Source organism: Triturus cristatus, chromosome 1_2 (assembly GCF_964204655.1).
Source record: "Triturus cristatus chromosome 1_2, aTriCri1.1, whole genome shotgun sequence".
Taxonomy (NCBI): domain Eukaryota; kingdom Metazoa; phylum Chordata; class Amphibia; order Caudata; family Salamandridae; genus Triturus; species Triturus cristatus.
Window position 1 is genome coordinate 348,627,410 of NC_140580.1, and position 23,279 is coordinate 348,650,688.

At 42.5% G+C, this 23,279-nt stretch overlaps 1 protein-coding gene across 1 annotated transcript in view; it reads left to right on the forward strand.

Moving 5' to 3' along the window:
- The first annotated feature begins 674 nt into the window (after positions 1–674).
- Positions 675–23,279, forward strand: part of LOC146867308 (trypsin-3-like) — a 71,184-nt gene continuing 48,579 nt past the window's right edge. Inside the window, exons 1-2 of the mRNA XM_085614909.1 lie at positions 675–716; positions 14,106–14,169. Of these exons, the coding sequence (XP_085471035.1) occupies positions 711–716; positions 14,106–14,169 (70 nt within the window). The 5' untranslated portion in view covers positions 675–710. The remainder of the gene's footprint in view (positions 717–14,105; positions 14,170–23,279) is intronic.

Here is a 23,279-nt window from a genome sequence, read left to right on the forward strand (position 1 = left end):
GCACACAATCCTTTCCACTTTACCAGCCCTTGTTCCAGGATAGCAAAACTAAATCAAAGAAACGTGGAAACCCTAGCCCTGGCAGAACCAAGAAACAAAACAGCTCACACACTTCAAATGGTCCATCTGGCAATGATGGACTGGCCGAAAGGCCAAACCATGGGGTGGGGCGGCGTGGGGTGCTGAAACCGGATGTCTTGTTCGAGTAACAACGCTAGGAAATTCAATTGTTGTCGCATTTCTTCAAAGATTAAACATTACTGTGAAATGGTAATTAGAATATGTTCTTTTTATGTGTTAGTACGTTGTAAAAACGATGCCTAACCCAAGCATAGTTCTTATAAATTAATAAGACCCTTTACCTCTTCCATCAAAGCGGCCCTCCCTGGGCACAGCGGTTCCCCTGGGCATCAGTGTTCTGCTCAGGTCAAAACGTCAGTTATTTTACTCGACCCTACCCACACCCACTCCTTACAGGAGGAACAAAGAGACGAAAATATATTTTCTGAAGAGAGGTGGGCGCAGCGGAACAGGTGCAGTGTTACTAGGTCACCGATTGTCCTGTCGGGGCGCGCGCCTTTTGAGGGTGCGTCAAGAGCTGGAATGGAGCTGCCCATCGGTATCCTAGGGGAATTCACGCATCATCCTCCTGTTCAGTAAAACCTTTGGCACCCTCTAAAAGCCTAGGCTCCATTCTACGGGATGTCCCAATGGCGGTAAGTACTCACTTCTCTTCCCTTCCGCAATTCTCTCTGGGACTCGTGTGTTTTTTTAAATTGTATTTTGGATTTTGCTAGGATGCCACATGTCGTGACGAGAGCACTTTAGTGGCCTCCTAAGGCACGGTTAGGAGGACGAGGGGTCAGATTCCAAAATATTTTTGACTGGCGCTGTTTCGTGTCCTTGTTGATAAGTTAAAGCATTGCTTGTTCCAAACATCTTTCACCACCGTATTATGAAAATAGGATTCTGAAGGTGTTATGTTTGACAGTGTTTATGCATATTTGTTGCGTGGCGTTTTGTGATGATAATGTGTGCTGCTGTGTTTTTTTGTGCTGCTTTATTTGTGATGTAAAATATAGGGGCATATTCACAAAGAAATGACGCAGCTATGCACTGCAAGCAATTTAGCAGCGCCGTCTTGCGTAATTTAAAAAAAGCAGGGATGCATCATATTCACAGGAATACAGTGCACCCATGTGATTTCCCTAATGCTGGCGCTAAAAAAGCTGCCTAGCGCTAGCACTGACACCCCTTGTGCCATGGTGCAAAGGTGCCTGCGTTGCAGGGATGATTGTTTATGTGCAGGAAGCACTAGTTTTTAGGTGCCAGAGGTCACAGCCTGTAGTATTTCTTTAATCCAGTAGTGAACTCTGCAGTCAGAGGTCTAAGTCTGTGCAGTCTTTATAATTTGAGAATATCTTAATTGTCAGAAAGTCTCATCTTCAAAGAGGTGTGTAATTTGAGGAACAACTTTGTTACCTCTAGCCTTTAACTCTAAGATGTTTTTTACCTAAGTGATGTGAGGAAGAAAATAACTAGGTTGAAGAAAGGAGTGAACGAACTGAAACGGCAATTGCAATGCCAGTGCACCACCGGAAGTTCCCTGAAACCTTCCCATTCCCAAGTCTCTTTTTAAATAGAACCGCTACCTCTAGTCCCACCCCTTCATCTTTCCTTGCCACTAAACCACCCCAGCGTCCACTGTTGGTTCCTGACAATCTGTTATCAATATCTCTCTCTCTCTCTCTCTCTCTCTCTCTCTCTCTCTCTCTCTCTCTCTCTCTCTCTATCTCTCTCTCTCTCTATATATATATATATATACTTGAAAGTACATCACAAGGAAAAGATTAGCTCCATCTTTAGCTAGGTAACTTCAAATCCACCTGCTTGGGAAAGGCCATACATAATGCTATCCGTCCTGTCCTCTTCAGTAGTAAGATATTATGTTTGTATGAGAAGAAGAACTATAAGTTTTACATATCCCTTTCCTTGCAATCTTCGATACTCCCCATCCAGTTGTCCTTTATTTTTTGGCATTGTGCAGCCCGTGGAACACCCCTTTGGGTCTGACTACAGAAATGCTATGGTCTGGATGGTGGAAACCTACGCATGGACTGAATGTGGAGTTAAGAGACACACAGCCTCACCTCTTGGTGAGTGCCGAACCCAGGGATGCACCAGCCGTGTCGCTTTGAGTAAGAATCTGTTACAAATGTATCATCAATATGGATTTTAGGCAAGGGAGTTGAAAGAAAATTAAAATACCCCCCACTTTGAACCAAAGCTTTGACAAAACCAAGCAAGCGAAGTAGGTGAAGTGTCAGTTGCTACAATAACTATGATAGTACTAAAATTGTATTACCTACTGGCGGTCGCCAGTAGGTAGTTATAGTTAGGACCCTGTTTCCATAGGAAATCCGCAACATTCTATTTGGAATAACTTTGGCGCCGGTCGACGAATCCTCGCGAAATTTTCAAAACTAATGGGGCGCTACGCTCTGCTCCTACCCTGAAAGTCTCGGGGGGATTCGTCAAGCGGGGGCTGAGAAAAAAGGGGGTCCCAGAACGCGTTTTCCCCATGCATTTTTCCATAGGACCTTTAGACACAGCTACAGCCCGAACGGCTGAACAGAATTACTTGTAATTTGGCAGAGAGGTAGCCATAAGGTCAAGGAAGTGCCTTTTGTAGGTCTGGTGTAAATCTGTTCAGTAGTTCCTGAGAAAATAGCATTTAAATCAATATATATATCTGTGGCAGCGCTCCGTGCGCTTACCGTGCGCTTACGGTAAGCTTACCGTACGCGTAGGGTGCCGTGCGTGAGCGCGTTTCTGATTGGTTGTTAGATCAAAGTAAACATTCGAATCGGTCGAAACCAGGAAGTATCGGCCGCCATTTTCTGTCTCTCGCACTGAGAAAAAAAGGTTGATAACACGAAAAGGGGGCCATGAAGAGAGTTGCAGACCCCCTAGCGTTCGTCAGGGGGTTCACGAAGGACCAAAAAGTATGAAAAATGAATTTAATAATTAAAAAAAAAAATCGCGGGGTGCGCGTACGGTAAGCTTACCGTACGCGTACGGTAAAAAAAAATTAGAAAAAAAAAAAGAATTAACAATCACATTTAATATATAAATCTAAGGACCCCCAAGAGAGAAAAAAACAATTGATATTTTGTAAAAAATGGCAAGGCGTGCACTGTACGAAATGCGCCACGTGAAGAAGACATGGGTAAATAAGTGTCTAAATACAGTGATGTAATATCTGACGTCATCAGCAGCGGATTGCGGTCGCTTGAGTTATAGTTGCCTGCACTAACTATAACGGGGGAATTTCATTGGTTTTTTTCGAAGGAAATGCCCAGCTAACTATAACATGTGTGAAACCTAGGGTTTTTTAAGTGAATATATATATACATATATATATATATATATATATATATATATATATATATATCAGTGAAAAAACCATAGGTTTCACACACGTTATAGTTAGGAATTAGCATTTAAAAAACCTTAGAAATTCAGTGAAAAAAACCATAGGTTTCACACATGTTATAGTTAGCTGGACATTTTACTCGTAAAAAACCATTGAAATTGCCACGTTATAGTTAGTTCAGCTAACTATAACTCGCGCGCCCGCAATGCACTGCTGATGACGTCACATATTACATCACTCATGACATGGTCAGTGACATCACTCATGACATCACTGATGACATCTCAAATGACATCACTGATGACATCATCCAGTGAATGTGTGTTTTCCTGAAAATTAAATATGTTTTATTTATGTATATCTCAAGGTCGATGGAAGAATAAATGGGTATATAAGTGTCTAAATGGATGATTTGTTTTTGAAAAATTGATTGTGTAGCTGACTGATTAAGTGTATCATAGTGAATACATGGCTTAGTGAGTAATGTTTAAATATGGAAATATCTGTATCAGTCTCTCACTTTGTGTATATGTGGCTGCATGGGTTGGTGAGTAGCTACATGGGTGTCTATATGGGTTATTAGTTGGTTTTTTGAGTATCAGTCTGAGTGTCTTCATGGTTCGGTGGCGGGTATTACGTAGTGCATAGGTGCATGAATGAGTGGCTCACTCTTTGTATATGTTGAAGACAGCATGTGTGCAGGACTGTATGGGTGGATGAGTGTGTGTATGGGTGTGTTAGTGAGTGAATGACTGTCTCAATAGTGTCTTTATGAGTAACTACATATGTTTTAAACTAGTATATGTGACTATTGGTGTAAATAAGTGAGTATATGTGAGAGTGAGACATTGGAAGAGTTCCTGTATGAATAAGTATGTGTTTCTATAAGTGATTGTTTAAAAGACTAAGTATGTGTAAGTTTCCGTAGAAGTAAGTGTGGTGGTGTGTGAATAACTGTATATGCAAGTAAATGTATGTTTTATTCTTTATTAGCATGGGTGACTATGTGTGTGAGTAGCTCTATGGATAAGTGGCATTGTGTAACAGGATGTATAGGTGTATGAGTACATATGATAAGTGAGTACATGTATGAGTGACTGTATTGAACTGTTGGTGAATGAATGGATGTGTATGTGGATCTTAGAATTACTGAAGAGGTTGTTGTAACTGTTATTGGTATGTCCATTCTTTTGTAAATTTTAGTCTCTATTTTTGTATGTGTGTATCAAAGGTTATATTAGGGTGAGAGGAGGTCTACCACTCTATCACAAGGATGATGTCATCAGTGATGTCATTTGAGATGTCATCAGTGATGTCATGAGTGATGTCACTGACCATGTCATGAGTGATGTAATATGTGACGTCATCAGCAGTGCATTGCGGGCGCGCGAGTTATAGTTAGCTGAACTAACTATAACGTGGCAATTTCAATGGTTTTTTACGAGTAAAATGTCCAGCTAACTATAACATGTGTGAAACCTATGGTTTTTTTCACTGAATTTCTAAGGTTTTTTAAATGCTAATTCCTAACTATAACGTGTGTGAAACCTATGGTTTTTTCACTGAATTTCTAAGGTTTTTTAAATGCTAATTCCTAACTATAACGTGTGTGAAACCCATGGTTTTTTCAGTGAATTTGCAAGGTTTTTTAAATGCTAATTTTTTTTTTCTTCTATTTTTTCTAACATATTTTTATTTTAATTTTCTTACCTTTTATAAAGACTATGATTAAATTTTAAAAATTCTTTAATATGTTTTTTTTAATATATTTTTTAAAATAAACATGTAAAATTTATTTGCAGTACTTTTTTTCTATTTTTTTTATTATTTTTTTAGTACGCGTACCGTAAGCTCACGGTAAGCGTACGGTTTACGCTACGTCCGTAATTTATCCACGCTGCTTGCGTATAGTTACGCAATTTGCGTAGCCGCGCGTACTCCGCGTGGGACGCGTACGCGTGTACGCTACACGCGCACGTTACGCGGAAGTGCCGGGGAGTGACTGTTATGCGCATGCGCGCAAGCGCGTGTCTTTTTTACGCGCATGCGCACTTTTGCCGTAAGCGTACCGTAAGCGTACCGTAAGCGTACGGTAGGTCATGTGATCATGAAACACAACTTTTGATTGGTTGAAACTACTTTCAGTTCTAGAACTCTCCTACACCACACCCATTCCCCTCATTTCTGCTTGTGATCCCTTAGGAGAAGGAGCTGGTTTGTCTTTGGGATACGATGGCAGAACAGCAGAGCTCTTCTGAGAGTGAGGCTAGCACTAGCAGCACTGTCTTGAGGCAGAGATCGAGGAAACAAAAGCCCTCTTATGTATGGGATTATTTTACTTTTCCTGAAGGCCAGCAAAAGGTGAATGCACCCTTAGTAACTTGCAGGCTGTGTCAGCGTGTACTTTCTAGAGGTAATCCTGACAGGAAGTATTCCTTTGGGAATCACACCATGAAGAGACACCTCAAGGATGTACACAAAAGGACACATGGTCATCTTTTTGGAGGTAACTCTTCAGAAAGACAAGCAAGTACATCCACAGCAGCTCAGCCTGGACCATCATCTGCAGAGCTGACTCCTTCTTCTGCAGGTCAGGTGAGCCCTTCATCTGTGGGGGGAGAATCTCCTTTTGCTGGCCCTCTGGAAATGAACCCTCGATTTCGAAGGGTTGATATTCGATGCGCCTTTTGTCAAGATCTAATTTGCCATAGGGAGACCAGTGTTTCCCTAGTGAAAAACAAAATAGATCAGCACATTTGTCGCTTTGAATAATTTTCCCATGCTTTCTTTCCTCTGTCCCTGCATGAACACAACGGTTCTTTTAAGAGCCAACCTTATCTTTCATCTTTTTTTTACATATGTTTTTAAAAACTTTTTTTTTTTTTTACCGTACGCGTACGGTGCGCGTACTTTTTTTTTATTTTTTAAAAAAAACACTAAAAATCAATTATCACATTACAAGGTCCTTGAGAGACTACAATTATTATTATTGACTTACCATACTCACTCAAAAAAATATTTATTCATTTGTTTTTTTAAAAAATAGCTTTAAAAATGGTTCTAGTTTTCGAAAATTTTCTATATGAATCTGAAAAAAAAGAAAAAAGTATTAATATTTTTAAAACATTTTATAATACAGTACACATATTTACATTTTTTTCCAAAAAATATTTTTGCCTTATTTTTGCTGTTTTCAGAATATATTGCATTTCACTATAAATTGTGAAAGCAATTGCATTCATCATTTTACAGCGGGCAAAACGCAATAAATCTCTGCCTATAATTCCTCTTTGCACACAGAGTCATGTTTTCACATTAGTCACAAAACGAAATTTCTTTGCCAATTTGAAAGCACACTTACTGCTCTTTTTTTTTTGGCAAGTGAAAATCACTTTTACAGACTGACACATTATTAAACCACTTTTTTGATTTTCTTAAATGCACATGTCCAAACTGCTTTTTCAGACCACCACCATGTGTAACCTGGGTGGCTGCCTACACTCCAGCAAGGGCAACCAGCCTTAGTGATGCTGAATGTATTTGCATTACAGACTGAAACCTGAAAACCCCACTCGCTTGTAAATACTGTGCATGATTATACATGGCAAGCAGATGGGTGTGTGCTAAGAGTCTGCTTCTTCCCCCAAAAAATCGCTCCCCCTTTTTCCTACTAATGCAACTGTGAAATCACCAGAAAAAAACGCAATAAATCTCTGCCTATAATTCCTCTTTGCACACAGAGTCATGTTTTCACATTAGTCACAAAACGAAATTTCTTTGCCAATTTGAAAGCACACTTACTGCTCTTTTTTTTTGGCAAGTGAAAATCACTTTTACAGACTGACACATTATGAAACCACTTTTTTGATTTTCTTAAATGCACATGTCCAAACTGCTTTTTCAGACCACCACCATGTGTAACCTGGGTGGCTGCCTACACTCCAGCAAGGGCAACCAGCCTTAGTGATGCTGAATGTATTTGCATTACAGACTGAAACCTGAAAACCCCACTCGCTTGTAAATACTGTGCATGATTATACATGGCAAGCAGATGGGTGTGTGCTAAGAGTCTGCTTCTTCCCCCAAAAAATCGCTCCCCCTTTTTCCTACTAATGCAACTGTGAAATCACCAGAAAAAAACGCAATAAATCTCTGCCTATAATTCCTCTTTGCACACAGAGTCATGTTTTCACATTAGTCACAAAACGAAATTTCTTTGCCAATTTGAAAGCACACTTACTGCTCTTTTTTTTTGGCAAGTGAAAATCACTTTTACAGACTGACACATTATGAAACCACTTTTTTGATTTTCTTAAATGCACATGTCCAAACTGCTTTTTCAGACCACCACCATGTGTAACCTGGGTGGCTGCCTACATTCCAGCAAGGGCAACCAGCCTTAGTGATGCTGAATGTATTTGCATTACTGAGTCCAACCTCAAACCCTTAAACTATTCTTTTTTTTTCCAGTACACCTTAATTTATTGTGAAAACATAGTCCATATTATTTTACATGTTCCTCACATTTAAATTTCTCCCAAAACAGAAAATGATAAACGCAACTTCAACAAAAAGAATTTCCATTTCTATTATTCATTTCTTAAGTTACCACATACATCCCCTCTCAAACTCATAACTCACCTTTAAAATTAGTTAGTTGTGAAAGAAATGTGGCACTCAAACAGCAGATTATCAGAGCCAGGATCTCTGTTGTGTTCACCTCTCTCCTCTCAGCAGAACCAGATAATGGCAAACTTTCCCTCTATTTTTCCACACATATACATGTAAGTTTCAAATCTCAGTGCTTCCCCCTTTTTTTCAAATGTAATCACACATTTCTATTGGTTGAAAACCAACCATTTTCCAAAAGTACCCTGCCCCCAACTTGACTTCTGCCTAGTACCCTTCCCCCAACTTGACTTCTGCCTGCTACCATAGCAACAGCTCATGGAACACTGCTGTGTGGAGTTAGGTCAGAAGTTCGCCACACAATGTTTCAATTCCACAGAGCAAGAGTGCTTGACTTTTCAAACCTAACAGCAAATCCATAGTACTGTTCTTTGGTAACACATTTTTCTGTACCAATACAAAACATGCTTCTAATAATTTACACATACAGCCTAGTTTTTATTCTAGAATGGTATGAAACAGCCAATCAGTTCTTTTTGTTTTGAAAAAAATATGTATGCCTCCATTTCCAAACTGTCTTTCTTTTCATATTGCCATTCTACTGAAAGACACCTCCTGAGTGCATCCAGTTCTCCTTTGAAGATGTTCACAGTGTGGATTGTAGGGCACAGCTATGTCTTCTGGAGTGAAAAGTTTGCAGAGAAAACAGATATGATGAGAGACCTTGCTTTGCCAAATGTAGACATTAAATGGATTGGTCAGAGAGGGTTAAAGTGGCACCAGTTGATGCCATTGGTGAAATCCTTCATGCAAATCCAACACCCTGACCTCATAATAGTGCACTGTGGTGGCAATGACCTAGGCACTTTGACTGGGGTAGGTCTGGAAATGCTTATGAAGGACACCTTTGCACAACTGTTTTCACTTTTCCCTAAAACTGCCTTTGTGTTTTCCAACATATGCCAAAGGCAAAAATGGAACTGGTCCAATCATTTCTGTCCGCAGATTGACAAAGCAAGAAAGCACGTCAACAAATCTGTTTCTGCTTTCCTCCGTGACTATGGTATGGGTGCCATTTACCACAACAACTTGCGTTATGACATGCAAGACATTTATAGAGGAGATGGTGTGCACTTCAATGATGAAGGGAACAGAGTCTTCCTTTTGAACCTTAGACTCTGCATCGGTACTTACTTGTAAGTACCACTTAAAAAAATGACTTCATAAACACAACAGCTCTTTTTAGAGCTCCCTAATATCTAAACTCTTAATTCTGCATTTCATTTATTTTTTTTTATTTTTTTTTACCGTACGCTTACCGTACGCGTACCCCGTGATTTTTTAAAAAATCAATAAATGTTTTTTTTGTACTTTTCTGTCCTTCTTTGACCCCCTTACAAATGTTAGGGGGTCTGTAACTCTCCTCATTGCCCCCTTTTCTTGTTTTCACTCTTTTTTTTCAGAGTGAAATACACAAAATGGCGGCCGCCGCTTCCTGGTTTCGGCCGATTCGAATGTTTACTAAGATCTAAGAGCCAATCAGAATCTCGCTCGCGCACGCCACCGTACGCGTACGGTAAGCGTACCGTAAGCGCACCGTAAGCTGGCTCAGATATATATATTGATTTAAAGGCTATTTTCTCAGAATCTACTGAACAGATTTACACCAAACCTACAAAAGGCACTTCCTTGACCTAGGGACTACCTCTCTACCAAATTTCTAGTAATTCTGTTCAGCCGTTCGGGCTGTAGCCCTGTCTAAAGGTCCTATGGAAAAATGCATGGGAAAAACGCATTTTGGGACCCCCCTTTTATCTCAGCCCCCGCTTGACGAATCACCCCGAGACTTTCAGGGTAGGAGCGGAGCGTAGCGCCCCACCTATTTTGACAAATTCGCGAGGATTCGTCGACCGGCGCCAAAGTTATTCAAAATAGAATGTTGCGGATTTCCTATGGAAACGTGGTCCTAACTATAACTACCTACTGGCGACCGCCAGTAGGTAATATATATATATATATATACATCAGTGTGATATTCTGACAGAGTACTTTGTCGATTGTTTTTATAACGTTTGTATTTGTATATGGATGGGCATGATAATAAAATAATGCCACAGGGAATATAGGGAGGTTTTGATTAGGGCTGTGTGATGGACAGTGTTTTTGTTATAAAGTCTATTCATTTTACTGTAGTCATCATTGCTTAGTCATTGTGGTGATAATCCTAATAGATATAACATATATTGGATTGACACGTTTTAAGCAAGCTCACTGTCTAGAAGTTACTTTCTCTCATCTTTATTTAAGGTCCTCGGTGATAAAGATTTCTTAGTTTTACTATACTAGTACTAAGGAACTTCAAGTATTCTGCCAATGAAAGTTTACAACAATGTGTTCCTCTCCAGATTTCCAGCTTCAGGGAATAATCGTACGATACAGCAGAAAAAACGAATCAACCACATGCCTAGGGCTAAAGGAGATTATTTACACTCTAAAGCCCAGTTTATGAGTCAGGTCCAAAATAGTATAGCCAGACCCTCCTATTTCATTATCAATTCTGCAGGGAGAAAAATCGCTTGATACTGAGACTCCACAACATTTGTATTTAGCACATGTGTGGTGTACATTGCATGTGATATATATTGCTTTGGATACAATTTGCAAGCGTAATTCACCCAAAGGATGTAAAACATGTGTAAAAGGCCCATTTTGGACTCCTCAAAAACAGGATACAACATAGCCCAGCACCTGGCTTGGTGCCCAAATATCAGCAGAGGCCAGGAGACAGCAATTTTGTCCGTGGCGTATTGCATGCACACCAAGCGCCTGGGATCAGTGTACACCTTTTCCATCCTGGCAGTGTCCCAGCCAAAATCCATTCATTCTGTGTTGTGAAGGATCCCCGAAGGCAGTGCAAATTTGATTTCAGTGCTCTTGAGCCTGTAGTCCTAGCACAAGAGGTGGCTATCCACTGTGAAAGGCTGAGCTGCCATCAAATGATGAGAACACCACTTGATACTCACAAATTAACTGAGCAACTGATCAATGAGATAATTAGAGTGGTATCATCGTTTGGACTGAAGGTCAAAGAAGCCAAAAAGAGACTTAAGTAGGGTGCACAATTTTATTACAACTCACGAGAGAAAAATTCAGGTGACAGGACGTATCCCTTCACCCAAATGTACTTCAAGCCATAGGATTAAGAGGTGCTACCATCCTGGATCTCTCTGGGATTGAGGGCACCAGTGGAGAAGTGTGGTGTGGAGGCACCCAAGGGCAACCAGGTATGTACCCATCGGATGATCCGCAGAATTCCGCTTTGCTGTAATGACCCTCCACCAGCATTTAGACCTGTCCTGCTGGCCATGAGGTCCCAACTGCCAGCTCTTATAGCCCCACACTTGATGGTAGGTGCCATTCAGCTGACTATCCGCCATCCTCAGAGTCCTTCATTGCATCACAAGGTGCCATCAGAGACCTAGAACCTATGCTAAATGAAACTCGGGGGCACTCAGATCCCTTTTCTGGACCTCAGAACTCCCCATCCAGGTCTTTACCCCATACTATCGAACTACATGCATTTTTAGTCTATCCTCGGGTGCCTGCCTGAGGCCTCAGAGCCCCAGATCCTTCCTGTCTTGTTTTTGTGCTTACCTTCAGATGGAACCACTCTGTAGGACCTCATGACCACCTTTTTGTTAGCGCACATTAGTGCTTCTAGTTGTATTGAGATCATTGTTGGTGACTCAAAGAGATCCACTGTGGATACTAAATTTACCTCAGGAACCTCAAGCAACCATCATACCTCGTCCACTAACCTGCAAAATAAATAGGCTGACCTCAGCTGACGGCATTCTCCCTCAGGTTGACCTGGAGACACTAAACAGTACTCAAACTGCAATGCTCAGACCATTGTATGAGCCCTAAGAGACCATAAAACAAACATGCAGAATGTTAACTCCCCACCATCTTGCAATCCTCAGGAGCATCAGTGCAGGCAGGCAGCGAACTAGAACCCTTGCTACTTGCTAATATCCTTAAATCAACCAACCCTTAGATACCCACAAACCTGCTCAGCTGGATTTCAGTGTCCTTTATCTGACACTCAGACCCACTCCTACGTCATTTAAACCCCATTTACTATCCCCTATACTTACCCCTGTGGCTTTAGAGCCCCTCTGATCCACCTCTAATCAACCTCTTCTAGTGCTCCAACACTCAGCAATGACTCTGACAGACAGCTCCCCGAGACCTTCATCCAGTGTTTAGAGTGTTTCAATTCCTATTTTGCCTCTTAGAGACATTCATCTAGCCCTCTGGCTCTCTCTGACCTACACTCCCAAACCACAGCAATCCCCAGACCTGCTGCTGGTTTCTGGCCCTTGACATCCTGCCTTCCATGGATGATTAAGTGCCCTTGAAGGTCCCTTAGTCACCTTCTACTAGCCCATGGAGTCCCGTAGCAAAGCTCTAAAGTTTCCTGTTTCCATGGGTGAGCACCATGTCCTGGATTGAACTCTAGGCAAGATTTCAGCACTACCTTGGATGTGCTTGTCATATCGTGGAGGGGAAACAGTTGGAACACTGTAGCCTCTTCCATGCGTGTTGCGACTATGCAAATGCTACCATGCTTGCCTTAACCACACACATGTTTTAACCACGCATATGCGTGGTTAAGGCAGTGCGCTGTCTAGCTGTTAGCTGGGGGAAGCAGCCAAGCAGCACGAAAGATCGGGAGAGGATGCAGTGAGGTAAGTGAGGCTGGGTTTTGGAGTGTAGTTTGTATGGTTCGAGGGGGGATCGGGGAACTTCTCAGGGCTCGGGGTCGGGGTAGTTTTCAGGGCTGAGGGGTTCAGAGTAGTTTTTAGGGCTGGAGGTTCGGGGTGGTTTTCAGGGCTGGGGGGTTTGCGGTAGGTTTCAGGGTTGGGGGAGTTCAGGGTTATTTTTAGGGCTGAGGGATATTCAGGCTAGTTTTCAGGGCGGGTCAGTTCGGGGTAGTTTTTAGGGCTGGGTGTTCGAGGTAGTTTTCATGGCTGGGAGGGGTTCAGAGTAGTTTTCAGGGCTGGGGCGAAGGGGTAGTTTTTTAGGAAGGAGGGAGTAGATTTAGATGTCAGGGCAGGGGCTTAGGGGCCGTTTTAGGGCTCAGGGCGGGGCAGGGATAGTAATACTTTTTAGGAATTAGAGGGGCAGGGAAGTTTTTAGGGCCAGGGGCGGGGAGTCGGGCAGTTTTTAGGGAATAGAGGTCGGGGTAATTTTTAGGGCTCAGAGGGAGGTTGAGGCAATTTTTTGGGCTCGGGGGGACGAGGTTGGTTTTCAGGAGGGCGGGGGTAGTTTTAGGACTCAGGGTGGGGCAGGGGTCCGGGGTTAAGACTTACCTGTCAAGTCTTAACCACGGATATGTGTGTACCATACATGCCTTAACAAAGCATGATTCGTGGTAAAGGCATGCATGATAGAGGTATATTCGTGGTTAAGACTTGTGCTGTTGAATGCGTGGTAAACACATGCGTGGTTCCAAAACTCAACCATCATGTAGGCACTGTTCTTAAGTTGCTAGCGGACTCTCTTTAAATTGTATTTGCAATTGACTTTCCTCTTCATAATCAGGGAAAGCATCAGAAGGGCATGCTTATTTTCCAAACAGCTGAGGGAGTGGCTAGTTTATTTACTGGTAATCTTCATCATTACTCTAATTCTTCCTTCCTCATCCCTGTACATACTTCAGCGAGTTAAAATTCCTTCTTCCCCATATGCCACCACCTTTCCAAAATCTCTTTAAGCTTATCAAGCACTGACCTCCGCCTCCTACAAACTCTACTGCTCCCAATGCCTCTTTATGAAGTTCTCATGCCTTACAGCCAGGTAGCTGAGGGAGGGAAGGCTGTAAGTACTTTTACTTGACTTGAACTCATTTACGTAAGGAATGGGATGAGGAAGATGAGGTAAGAGACACATTCTCTAAGAACTGTGGATCAAATATTAGCTCATTAGTTTGTACCAGAGTTTAGACCATTTCTAAAAATATGTTCTTTTGTTTCAGGTATCTATTGAGATGTTGGTGTTGTTCCTTCTGCAGCTTCTCTGCTGCACCATCATTGCTCAAGGTGACTATTTCTGATTCTGAATACAGTGCTGAATGCAGTTTATTGAAAGTCTTCTCATTCTATTCTACCAATGCCAGCAGCTTACATTAGTGCCGTTCCAACAATGCAATCACTGTATGGTGACTGGTCAGAGGACACATAAACCTCAATATCAGTTGTACATACTTACATTTTAGCCCATATTCTGCATTCTGGTATATGACTTTTCCTTCACAAAGAGAGGATTGCAGTTTCCAGCATGCATAGAAAGAAATATATATCAGACTAGTTCTCAAAGATTTTGAGGGCTTAAAGTAGCAGGTTTGACTTGAGAATGTCATAATGGTTTGCAGGGAATTATTGGTGTTATTGTCTTATGTATTCCATGGCATACGATGCTGTTCCAGGTGTACCTTTGGGGATTCATGCTCGTGAGTGTTTGGTGCTTGTGGTTTGAGCATCGGATCACTTTGATTGGTTGGTCTTGTCTAGTGCCAGCAAGCTGGTGCCCCCAGCCAGAGAGGATGTCAACATGCAGATTAAGAGTAATACAAGAATTCACCAGCAGGGCATCAATGTCTAAAGTCTCTGGGTGCCAATCTTCATGGTTGAGTCTGCTTGAAGTGTTCCAGCCAAAGGAAGCATGGGAGTGCCCACATGGATCAGGCAGCCAGGAAAACATATACATGACAATGTTAGAGGGGTAGAGAAAGCAGCTCGGACAAACTCCAGAAGGACATGCACTTGACCCATAGATTATTGTGGCCTTACCTTAGTAGTCTTGACACAACAGGCGAAAACCCTATTTCCTAGATAACACATTGAGGGAGGAAAAAGCAGAATCACATCACTAAGGTGGGTCAATTCTTCCCGAGAAGGATGGGCAGTAGCAGCAACTCATCAATCATACCTCAGGTTTCTCTCGCGCCAGTAGATCCTAAAAGCAGGGTCCGAAGACGAAGAGTTCTGCGTTTTTCAAACTTGAGTTCGGGTCACTTCTCTATTTGCAGCCACATCAGGTTTCTTCTTTATTAATCATTCCAAGAACCTATCCTTGGGTCTTGCTATCGCCCATTACTTCCTTGTACTGATTTGCAGAAGTGATATCTTGGTCTCAGGGTCATATTCCAATGCTGACACAGTTGATGCCAGGCCAACGAGCTACTGAGATGCTGAGAATCGTAGGAGCAAACTGAATTCATTTACATCTGTCCTTGCGTATAGTCCAGTCTCCACGTGATGAGGCTTCGCCTAATGTTTGCAGTGTCATAGAAATCTATGGTTAGGAGTTTCATCGCATAAGACTTGCAAAGATGTGAATTCTCTTTAATTCAGCCTCAGCCCATCACTGAATTATCTAGAGCTGCAAGTCGTCTTCTTGAGCGAGAACACAAGCTACAGATGGATAGGGCAACCATTTTTTGTTCTTCCTTTACATAAGCTCCACCTTCTCCTGATGAATTATGCTCTAACTAGTATGAAAAACACAAAGGTCACCTCCCTGCTCCATTATATGTCTTTTTTGGCTTCAACACCGACACACAGCACCAGGATTTTCATGAGGGGAGAAAGAAGAAACCTTGGCATGAAGGGCGACATTCATGCCTGCCAAGAATCCTTTTATGAATCCCTGGCTGGCAGGCTTAAATTTGGTATTTTGGGCTGTAAATGTACAAAATTCAAATGCAGGGCGGTAGAGGGGAACTGGGCAAAAGATATACGATCAGTTACAGAACTTGGTGAACTACGTACCATTGACTTGGCATGTATAAGCTCTCTGGTCTATTTTAGGCTCATCAATGGGGTTCCCTTAAACATGAGATTCTTTCTTTTTCTTTTCTGCTTATATTTTGCCCTGAATAATGCACAAGGATTGTCCATTTGTCTTAGAAATAATAATTACGAACCCCAGTGTTTTGGATCAAACTGGGAGCAGTCCTGTACGTGGGCAGTATTTCAGAATAACCTGAGTTCTGTGTGGTTTCTCCAGTGGAAAACTCCCATATATACAGCACAAGGATCCTGATTTGCCTTGGTCATTTCAGTGATAGAGCTGAGAAAGCAAGACATATTTGGTTTCAGCATCCATTAATACACCCGGTCTCAGGTTTCCTGTACAAAATGCTCCCAGTAAATGTTCTTTCTGTTGCTATACTGGAGCAAAGGTTATTCCTTTCCCTTTGCCAGTCTCCAGGAAGTTCTTTCTTCACTTTGAGATAACTCCTTATTCCAAAAGGAAGTTCTTCTACAAACTCCACGCAGCTGCCTATGAATGTGTAAGGTTCCTAACTCTTAAAAAAAACATCATGCCCTGGATTGCAGAGACAAATTCCACCATCAGGTGGGGTTGCACCTACCTAGTTTCTTTATACAGAGTGCATTTTTATTTAGTTTACAGATGAATCCCACAAGCTCAGCTCACATCAAGGTTGTGATGATTCTACACGAAAGATAATCTTTATTTAACGTCTGCTCTGAAGTACTCAGGCTATTGTTAGTTATAAGACATTCTAAACTGCTTTTTGCTTGTAAGAGACACTCCAGCACGTGATCTCGAGCCAAATTTCTAGGACAAAAATTAACTGAGGATTTATCACGGTAACCTTCCAGAATTAGCAAATGCGAGGGACATTTGGATTGATTTCTCTGTATGTGAAAGATCAGCAATGTCTCTGTAAATATTATAGTTATAGATGTGTCCTTTCCTATTTTAACCGACCTCCTTCTGCTAAGGCCATTCATTCATTCATTCATTCATTAAATCTTTATTCGATCTATTTACAAACAGATCATAAAAGCACAATTTCATCAAACTAGGCCATGATAAAAAACTATTTTCATAAAAACCAGAAAGGTTTTAAAAGAAGAACGTATTAAACTTTTGGGTGCCTCAATACAACCTTACAAATATAATCTTAATCCATCAATACAGCAAATCAAAGCGGCAAGCTCCTCACCCTTCTGTTTCTCCAAAGGCCCACAGAAAAGAAGCTACCATAAAACAAACATGGGGATTAGAGAGAGCTTTTAAAAAATGCAGTGCCACTCTACATTGCGTAAAATTTTGATGACTTAAAATTGGACGGAGGAACCTTTCTCTATCAGTGTGATAAAACATGCAGAACAGTACCAGGTGAAAGTCGGATTGGAGTAAGTAATTATTGCAGGAGCAGAGGCCCAGGTCTGCGAGCTTGTACCTCTTTTCTGGGAACCCAAACATCAAGGGGATTAGATTCAGGCGGAAGCGGAGCAGAATAAATCTGTGTTGTGCTACAGTGACAGAGGAGAGATAGAAATAGCCTTCCCCAGGTCTTGGTGGGATTTGATCGTAGACTGTGAGCGTCTATAGGTGCCAGTTCTTTTCCCTACAATCAAAGTTAGCCTACTGCAAGTATAATTCGATTATTTTCAGTTTAGAGACAAGATGAGGGGTCCCTAAATAGTTCTTCCTACCCAATTGCGTTTAATTCTACCTCAATGTATCTAATCCAGACGATCCTGCTATAGCCCTCGAGCCTCAGGCAATCACCAATCATACGTTGGGTTAGGTTTACAGTGTCCCTGCGCCAGATCGAGAGCCAGAGCAGGATGGGCGCCAGCTATAATGATGAATGATTGGGATTCATTCACTCCAAGGTCTAATGAGGCCATGAATGAGGCGTACGAAGATATAAGGTTTTGGAGAGCTACCCCGGTTTTTGCAATTAGAGACGCATCGTCAACGTACGACAAAATTGGGAGTGAGATGTTATCAAATTTTGGCACGTCTAAAGAGAGGCCAGACAGGGCCACCTCCCCCCCCCCGTTGGTATAGATGGAAAAACGAAACGGGGTGGGGACACATCCATGTCTGACACCTTTCTCGATCTTGAATGAGCGTGTGCATTTCCCATTTCTACCATACATCACCGAGGCAGTGGCATTTGCGTACAGCTGGCGAATAAAGCGGATGATCAGGGGGTCGATCCCCATGCCCTCCATCATAGGCCACAGTTTGGAATGGGACACACAGTCAAAGGCCACTGACAGGTCCATGAAGGCCACATATATCTTCCCCCCTTTGTCCTTTTAAAACACTGGTCCACTGTCCCTTGCCCTTCTGGAAGCCGTATTGCGCCTGCATTAAAATATTACGATCTTGTGCCCACTCCTCCAGCCTGGCTAATAACAGCTGGCCCATGAGTTTTGCGGTTTGTGTCCAGGAGGGAGATGGACCTATAGTGTTTGGGGCAGCCCCTGTCTCCCTTCTTAAAAATTTGAACTATTACGCTGCGGTTCCAAGATGGAGGGGGACCTTCTACCGCTATACTATTAAGGACATTTGTTATTAAAGGAATCCACAGATCGTAATTGGCCTGGAAGAGGTCGGTTAGGACCCCATCCGGTCCCGGGGCTTTCCCTTGAATACAAGCTTCCAGTCCTTTTCTCACTTTGTGAAGCGAGAAGGTCGGGTTTCCTTGGGTGTGGGGGTGGTAGATCAAGTTGAGGGGCTTGTCGTGCAAAGATGCTTTCAAAATGCCCTATCCATGCATCTTCCTCTACATGCTTGTCCAGTGATGGATCATTTAAATCTTTAAAATATGCGGCATTTATGACCTTCCAAAACTCCCTACTATTGCGTGAGCTTGCGGCTTGTTCAAGGGCATCCCAGGCCTTCTCCCCTAGTGCCTTCACCCGTGTACTTCCAGCCTGCTTATAATCTTTGCAAAGCGATCTTATCAGTGCCGGAACTCTGGGCTTGTTTTTTAAGGCACTGTCAAGAGCTCTCTTTGCTAACGAGCATGCTGAATCGAACCAGCGACCTGGTGATGTGCTGTTTGCTGGTTTTTGTTGGGGAAGTGCGGCTTTTAATTTTGTTAGAAGGGTTCTAAACTGGGAAACTAAAAGGGCTGTCTCTTCCCCTTTTGGGGGATACTTAGGTGAATGAGTAATATTGCATGATCGCTATGGAAAGTAAATGTGTTACTGACATGGTCCACTCTGTCTTGTAATGTGGAAGAGGCTAGAGTAAAATCCATTGTGGACTCTGAATTATTCCTCCTAAATGTTGGCTCTATCTGACCTGTCTTACCACTATTAATTACGGTCAGATGCCTTATGTATAGTAGCCTTTTAAGCGTTTTCCCATATTCACTATGTGTGAAATGTAGAAGGGGGTTGCCATACGGACTGCCCATCCCACACAAACTGACCTCATCGTATTTACACAGGTGGGTATTAAAGTCCCCCAACCAAATTATGCTAGGAAAACCCCTCTGTGTTCGTGAGTTAATTAATCGGAGTTCGTTATTTAAATCGTCTACCACACATTTCACATTCCCCCCAAAATCAATATTAATAACCACCAGCCAACATTTACAAATTCTAATTGGAGAATTTGAAAAAAGGTATTCTTGGAGCCCACATGTTTTACTTGTAATGGTAGTGTATTAGAAACTAGGGTTAGTAAACCGCCCTTAGCTCTGCCCGATGCCGAAGGCACAGCAGGTGTGAAAGTGGTACGATATCCCAGTGAAAAAGAGTCCTTTTTGGATGCAAATAATATCCATCGTTTGGCAATGGTTAAGCCACTTTTCATTTCCTACCTTTGAGGCGATTCCGCCACATTCCATGTAACTAAACGTATCCTGTTTCTTTTTCCTATTTCCTAAGGGGACAGGAACAAGGGTGGAACCTGTGTGTTAGGAGCAGTGTTGGCCAATGTTGGTGATGATGGGTAGGTAGGTGTTGGTGGTCAATCGCAAGCTTCCAAGTCAGAAAGAGGGACAAATCTGTTATGAACCCAGTCCCCGGTGCAATAATTTGCAGCTCTATATATCGTGACATAAGCTGGCCTAGTCTTAACCTACCCCTCTGATTGTTTCCTGGAGTTGGGCCCTGTTTAAAGAAATGCTCCAGTGCTAAATAAATAATCTGTGAAAAAAACACAAGGGCACCCAAAGGAATTAGACAGGGACCTTGGGAAGTTATATATTACAGGAAACAATGGTCCCTGAAATCGAAAAGTAGTTAATCATACAATGAATATAGCCAAGATTGGTACTATATTACAGCCAAAGTCCAGCCGGACAAGGCACCTTTAATAAGTAGAAATAGTTAACAATAATCCAGAGAATGTAAGTAGAGTCTTAGTGGGACACAAGCCTGTATCCTGAGACTTACATATCGTGAGGACAAAATGTGAAACACATTCAGGCAATTACAATGATGTTTCTGTCTTGAAAAATAAAGAGTAGCGAAACATCTAATAGATATACTGTCACCTCCACAATACGTTATATACAGAAATTCGAATGTGTAAGGTGGACAACTATGTCGAAGGCATTTCGATCCTTATCAGGTGGATATCGGATCATCATCAGGACTAATCAGTTAAATTGCCCATATTCAAATGCCTCAAGGTAACATTAGGGAACCAGGGGGGGCGTCTGGGGCGGGTAGCGAGTTCACAATACTCCAGAGGGACGCGTTTGTGAGGTACAATGCCTGGGACAATTAAGTTCCGGAATAACAGGACACAGTAAAAATTCAATGTTCGTCTCAAAATGGTGAGAGAAAGGATTTCCGTGGCCACGCGAAAAACAGCTCGTTCGGACAATGCCGGATCGAAAGTGATCCGGCATTGTCCGAACGAGATGTTTTTCGCTGTAATATAGTACCAATCTTGGCTATATTCATTGTATGATTAACTACTTTTCGATTTCAGGGACCATTGTTTCCTGTAATAAATAAATAATCTGAGCATTCCTAGAACAAGATCTTTCGAGGTTTCTGAGAAGGAATGTGCCAGTATGGGGATTATTGAAATTGATCACTACGCAGTCCCCTGCAAAGGGTTTTTTAGAGTTTCCCACCCACCTCACCCTCCTGGCCATAATGATTTTGTTGGCTAAATGATGGCTGCCCAGTCCATAGGCTGATTTGATAGCCAATGCAGGCATTTGTCCATTAACTGTGTAGTAGATTCCTGCTGATTATCCCGCAAAGGAGGGATGTTGGCCAGAACCAGCACTAAAGGAAAAGCTGCCGATAGAAGGTGGAGCCAAAGTTGTGGATTGTTTTCTGCCATTACTGCAGGGAGGTGATCTGTTCCTAGTGGGTGAGGTGCCGTGTTTGATTCCCCCAGCCCTTGAGGCACCTGATGGATCTGATATGTCATGTCTCTTTTATCCCTAGATGATGATGGTTGGGCCGTCGATTGTGTATGAAATTGATCATGGACTGAAGAGGCCAAACCATCCATTTCGGATGTGCTAGGAGGGATGCTCAAGTGCGGTAAAGTGATCACATCCCCACCAGCACAGGCGTTAGTTTGTAGCTTGTCCATGGCTGGGTAGATAGGGTCCGCATTCTGGACCACTGGTAGTGTTGGTGCGAGTGCATTTTGAACCTCAATGCCAGCTAATCTCTCTTTGCTCAGTTTAAGGAGGATGGGATCAAGAAGAGCGGTCATTAACTTGGTATCTCCCGACCAAAAAGCGTTGTCCAGTACTAACTCTCAGGTCAGGGTACTTGAAGTTGGTGGCGTCGGTGCTGTCGCAATGTCCACTCTGGCTGTATTGGCATGGACTGCCCTAGGTTTGGTTACTCTTACAGGTTTTGGTTGTTTAGGTTTAACAATTCCACGGCCCCTACATTGCTTTAGAGGATGATCGATTGCTATGCTAGTGCGGGGTGCAGGTTCAATGTCCCCCGAGTTGGAAATGATCGGAGATTGAGTGATTGGTGAAGGCTCCAGTTGGCCAGGCGGGAGATTTGTGAATGGTGACGATTTTAACCTGGGGGCAAGGAGGGCATTCTCAACAGTGCTTCCTGGTGGTGACTTGTTGGCGAGGAGGAGTGGTTCCATAGACATGCGTCTCTCTATCAGTTCTATTTCATGCGAGAGAACGCTCGCTGCTCTAATCAGGAACGTATCAAGAGTTGCCCCACTCCCTTCCCCAGCTTTCTCCACAGGAACCTTCCGTCTCACCATAGTTATAGATATGTAAGAAAAGGAGTAACAGGAATAATAGTACCTTAAACCTGAGAACCAGATGTTAGAGGGGTGGCCCAGCCCAGCCTCCTCTGGGCTACGACAGATGTGGCCCGGGCGCGTCCCAGCGTGCGACCCGTGCCGCAGGCCGGCGTCCTTTTCTTGTAGCGCATCCGCGAGCTATACTTGGTGGATGTTGTGGTCATCCTGGACCAAGTTACGGGAGTCCATGAGCAGGGAAGAGCAGCAGGAGCCCAACATTGTCATTCAGTTTCTAACTGTTCATTCAAAAACCTAGAGATTGGTCAATGAACAAGGGCATTTCAGAGTCCTTCCACCTTTGGAAACTCTTGTAAATAGATCTCCCAACCTCACCACTGGGGCATTGTGAGTACAAGAATCGTAGTAAAACTGGTCCTACATTGTTTACAAGTATTTTTTCAGGATTTCATCCTCACTACCTTCTTTGTTTGGCCCTTGTAAAGATGTCAAAAAAGAGATGAAGCCCTGACAAAAATTCTCATTCAGACCAAAGAACGCCTTTATTTGGGTCATAATCTCAAGAGTTGACAATTAGCCACAATCTCAGTCTCTGCTTACATGGGGTTCGTCATCCCCTTGCAAAAAATTGTCTGAGGAACATCAACATCGAAAGCCAAACTGGAATATCTAGGAGCCAGCAGCCTGGGCTGCAGGTCCCCCAAGTCGCTGTTGAGATTCTCTATGGTCTCTTTGGCTAGGTTATTTTAAATTAGAGCATCAGTTGAGGCCAATAACAATAATAATAATAATATCTTCAAAGCATGGGCAAACAAATCTCTGATGCCGCATAAGTTTCCTCATCACTATAAACCCAAACATTGCAGGTAAAAGATCCTCCTGTGTTCTTGGCAGCATTTGCTAGTAACCACTGGTGAGGTCAGGAGTTATGTTGTACACAGCAGCCCATAACCTGCCTTAATATAAATGTGTTATAGGAAAGGACTTGAAATCACACTAAAATATTGGAGACAAAAGGTGGAGGGGTGGGGATTTACTATACTTCCATTAGCCCACAGTGACATGTGGCAAGTGTGTGAGCCAAAATGTTGCATGATGTTCGCAAACATCAGGATATATTTTTATAAGATTGAATCTTGGGTTCAGTTGAGTGATT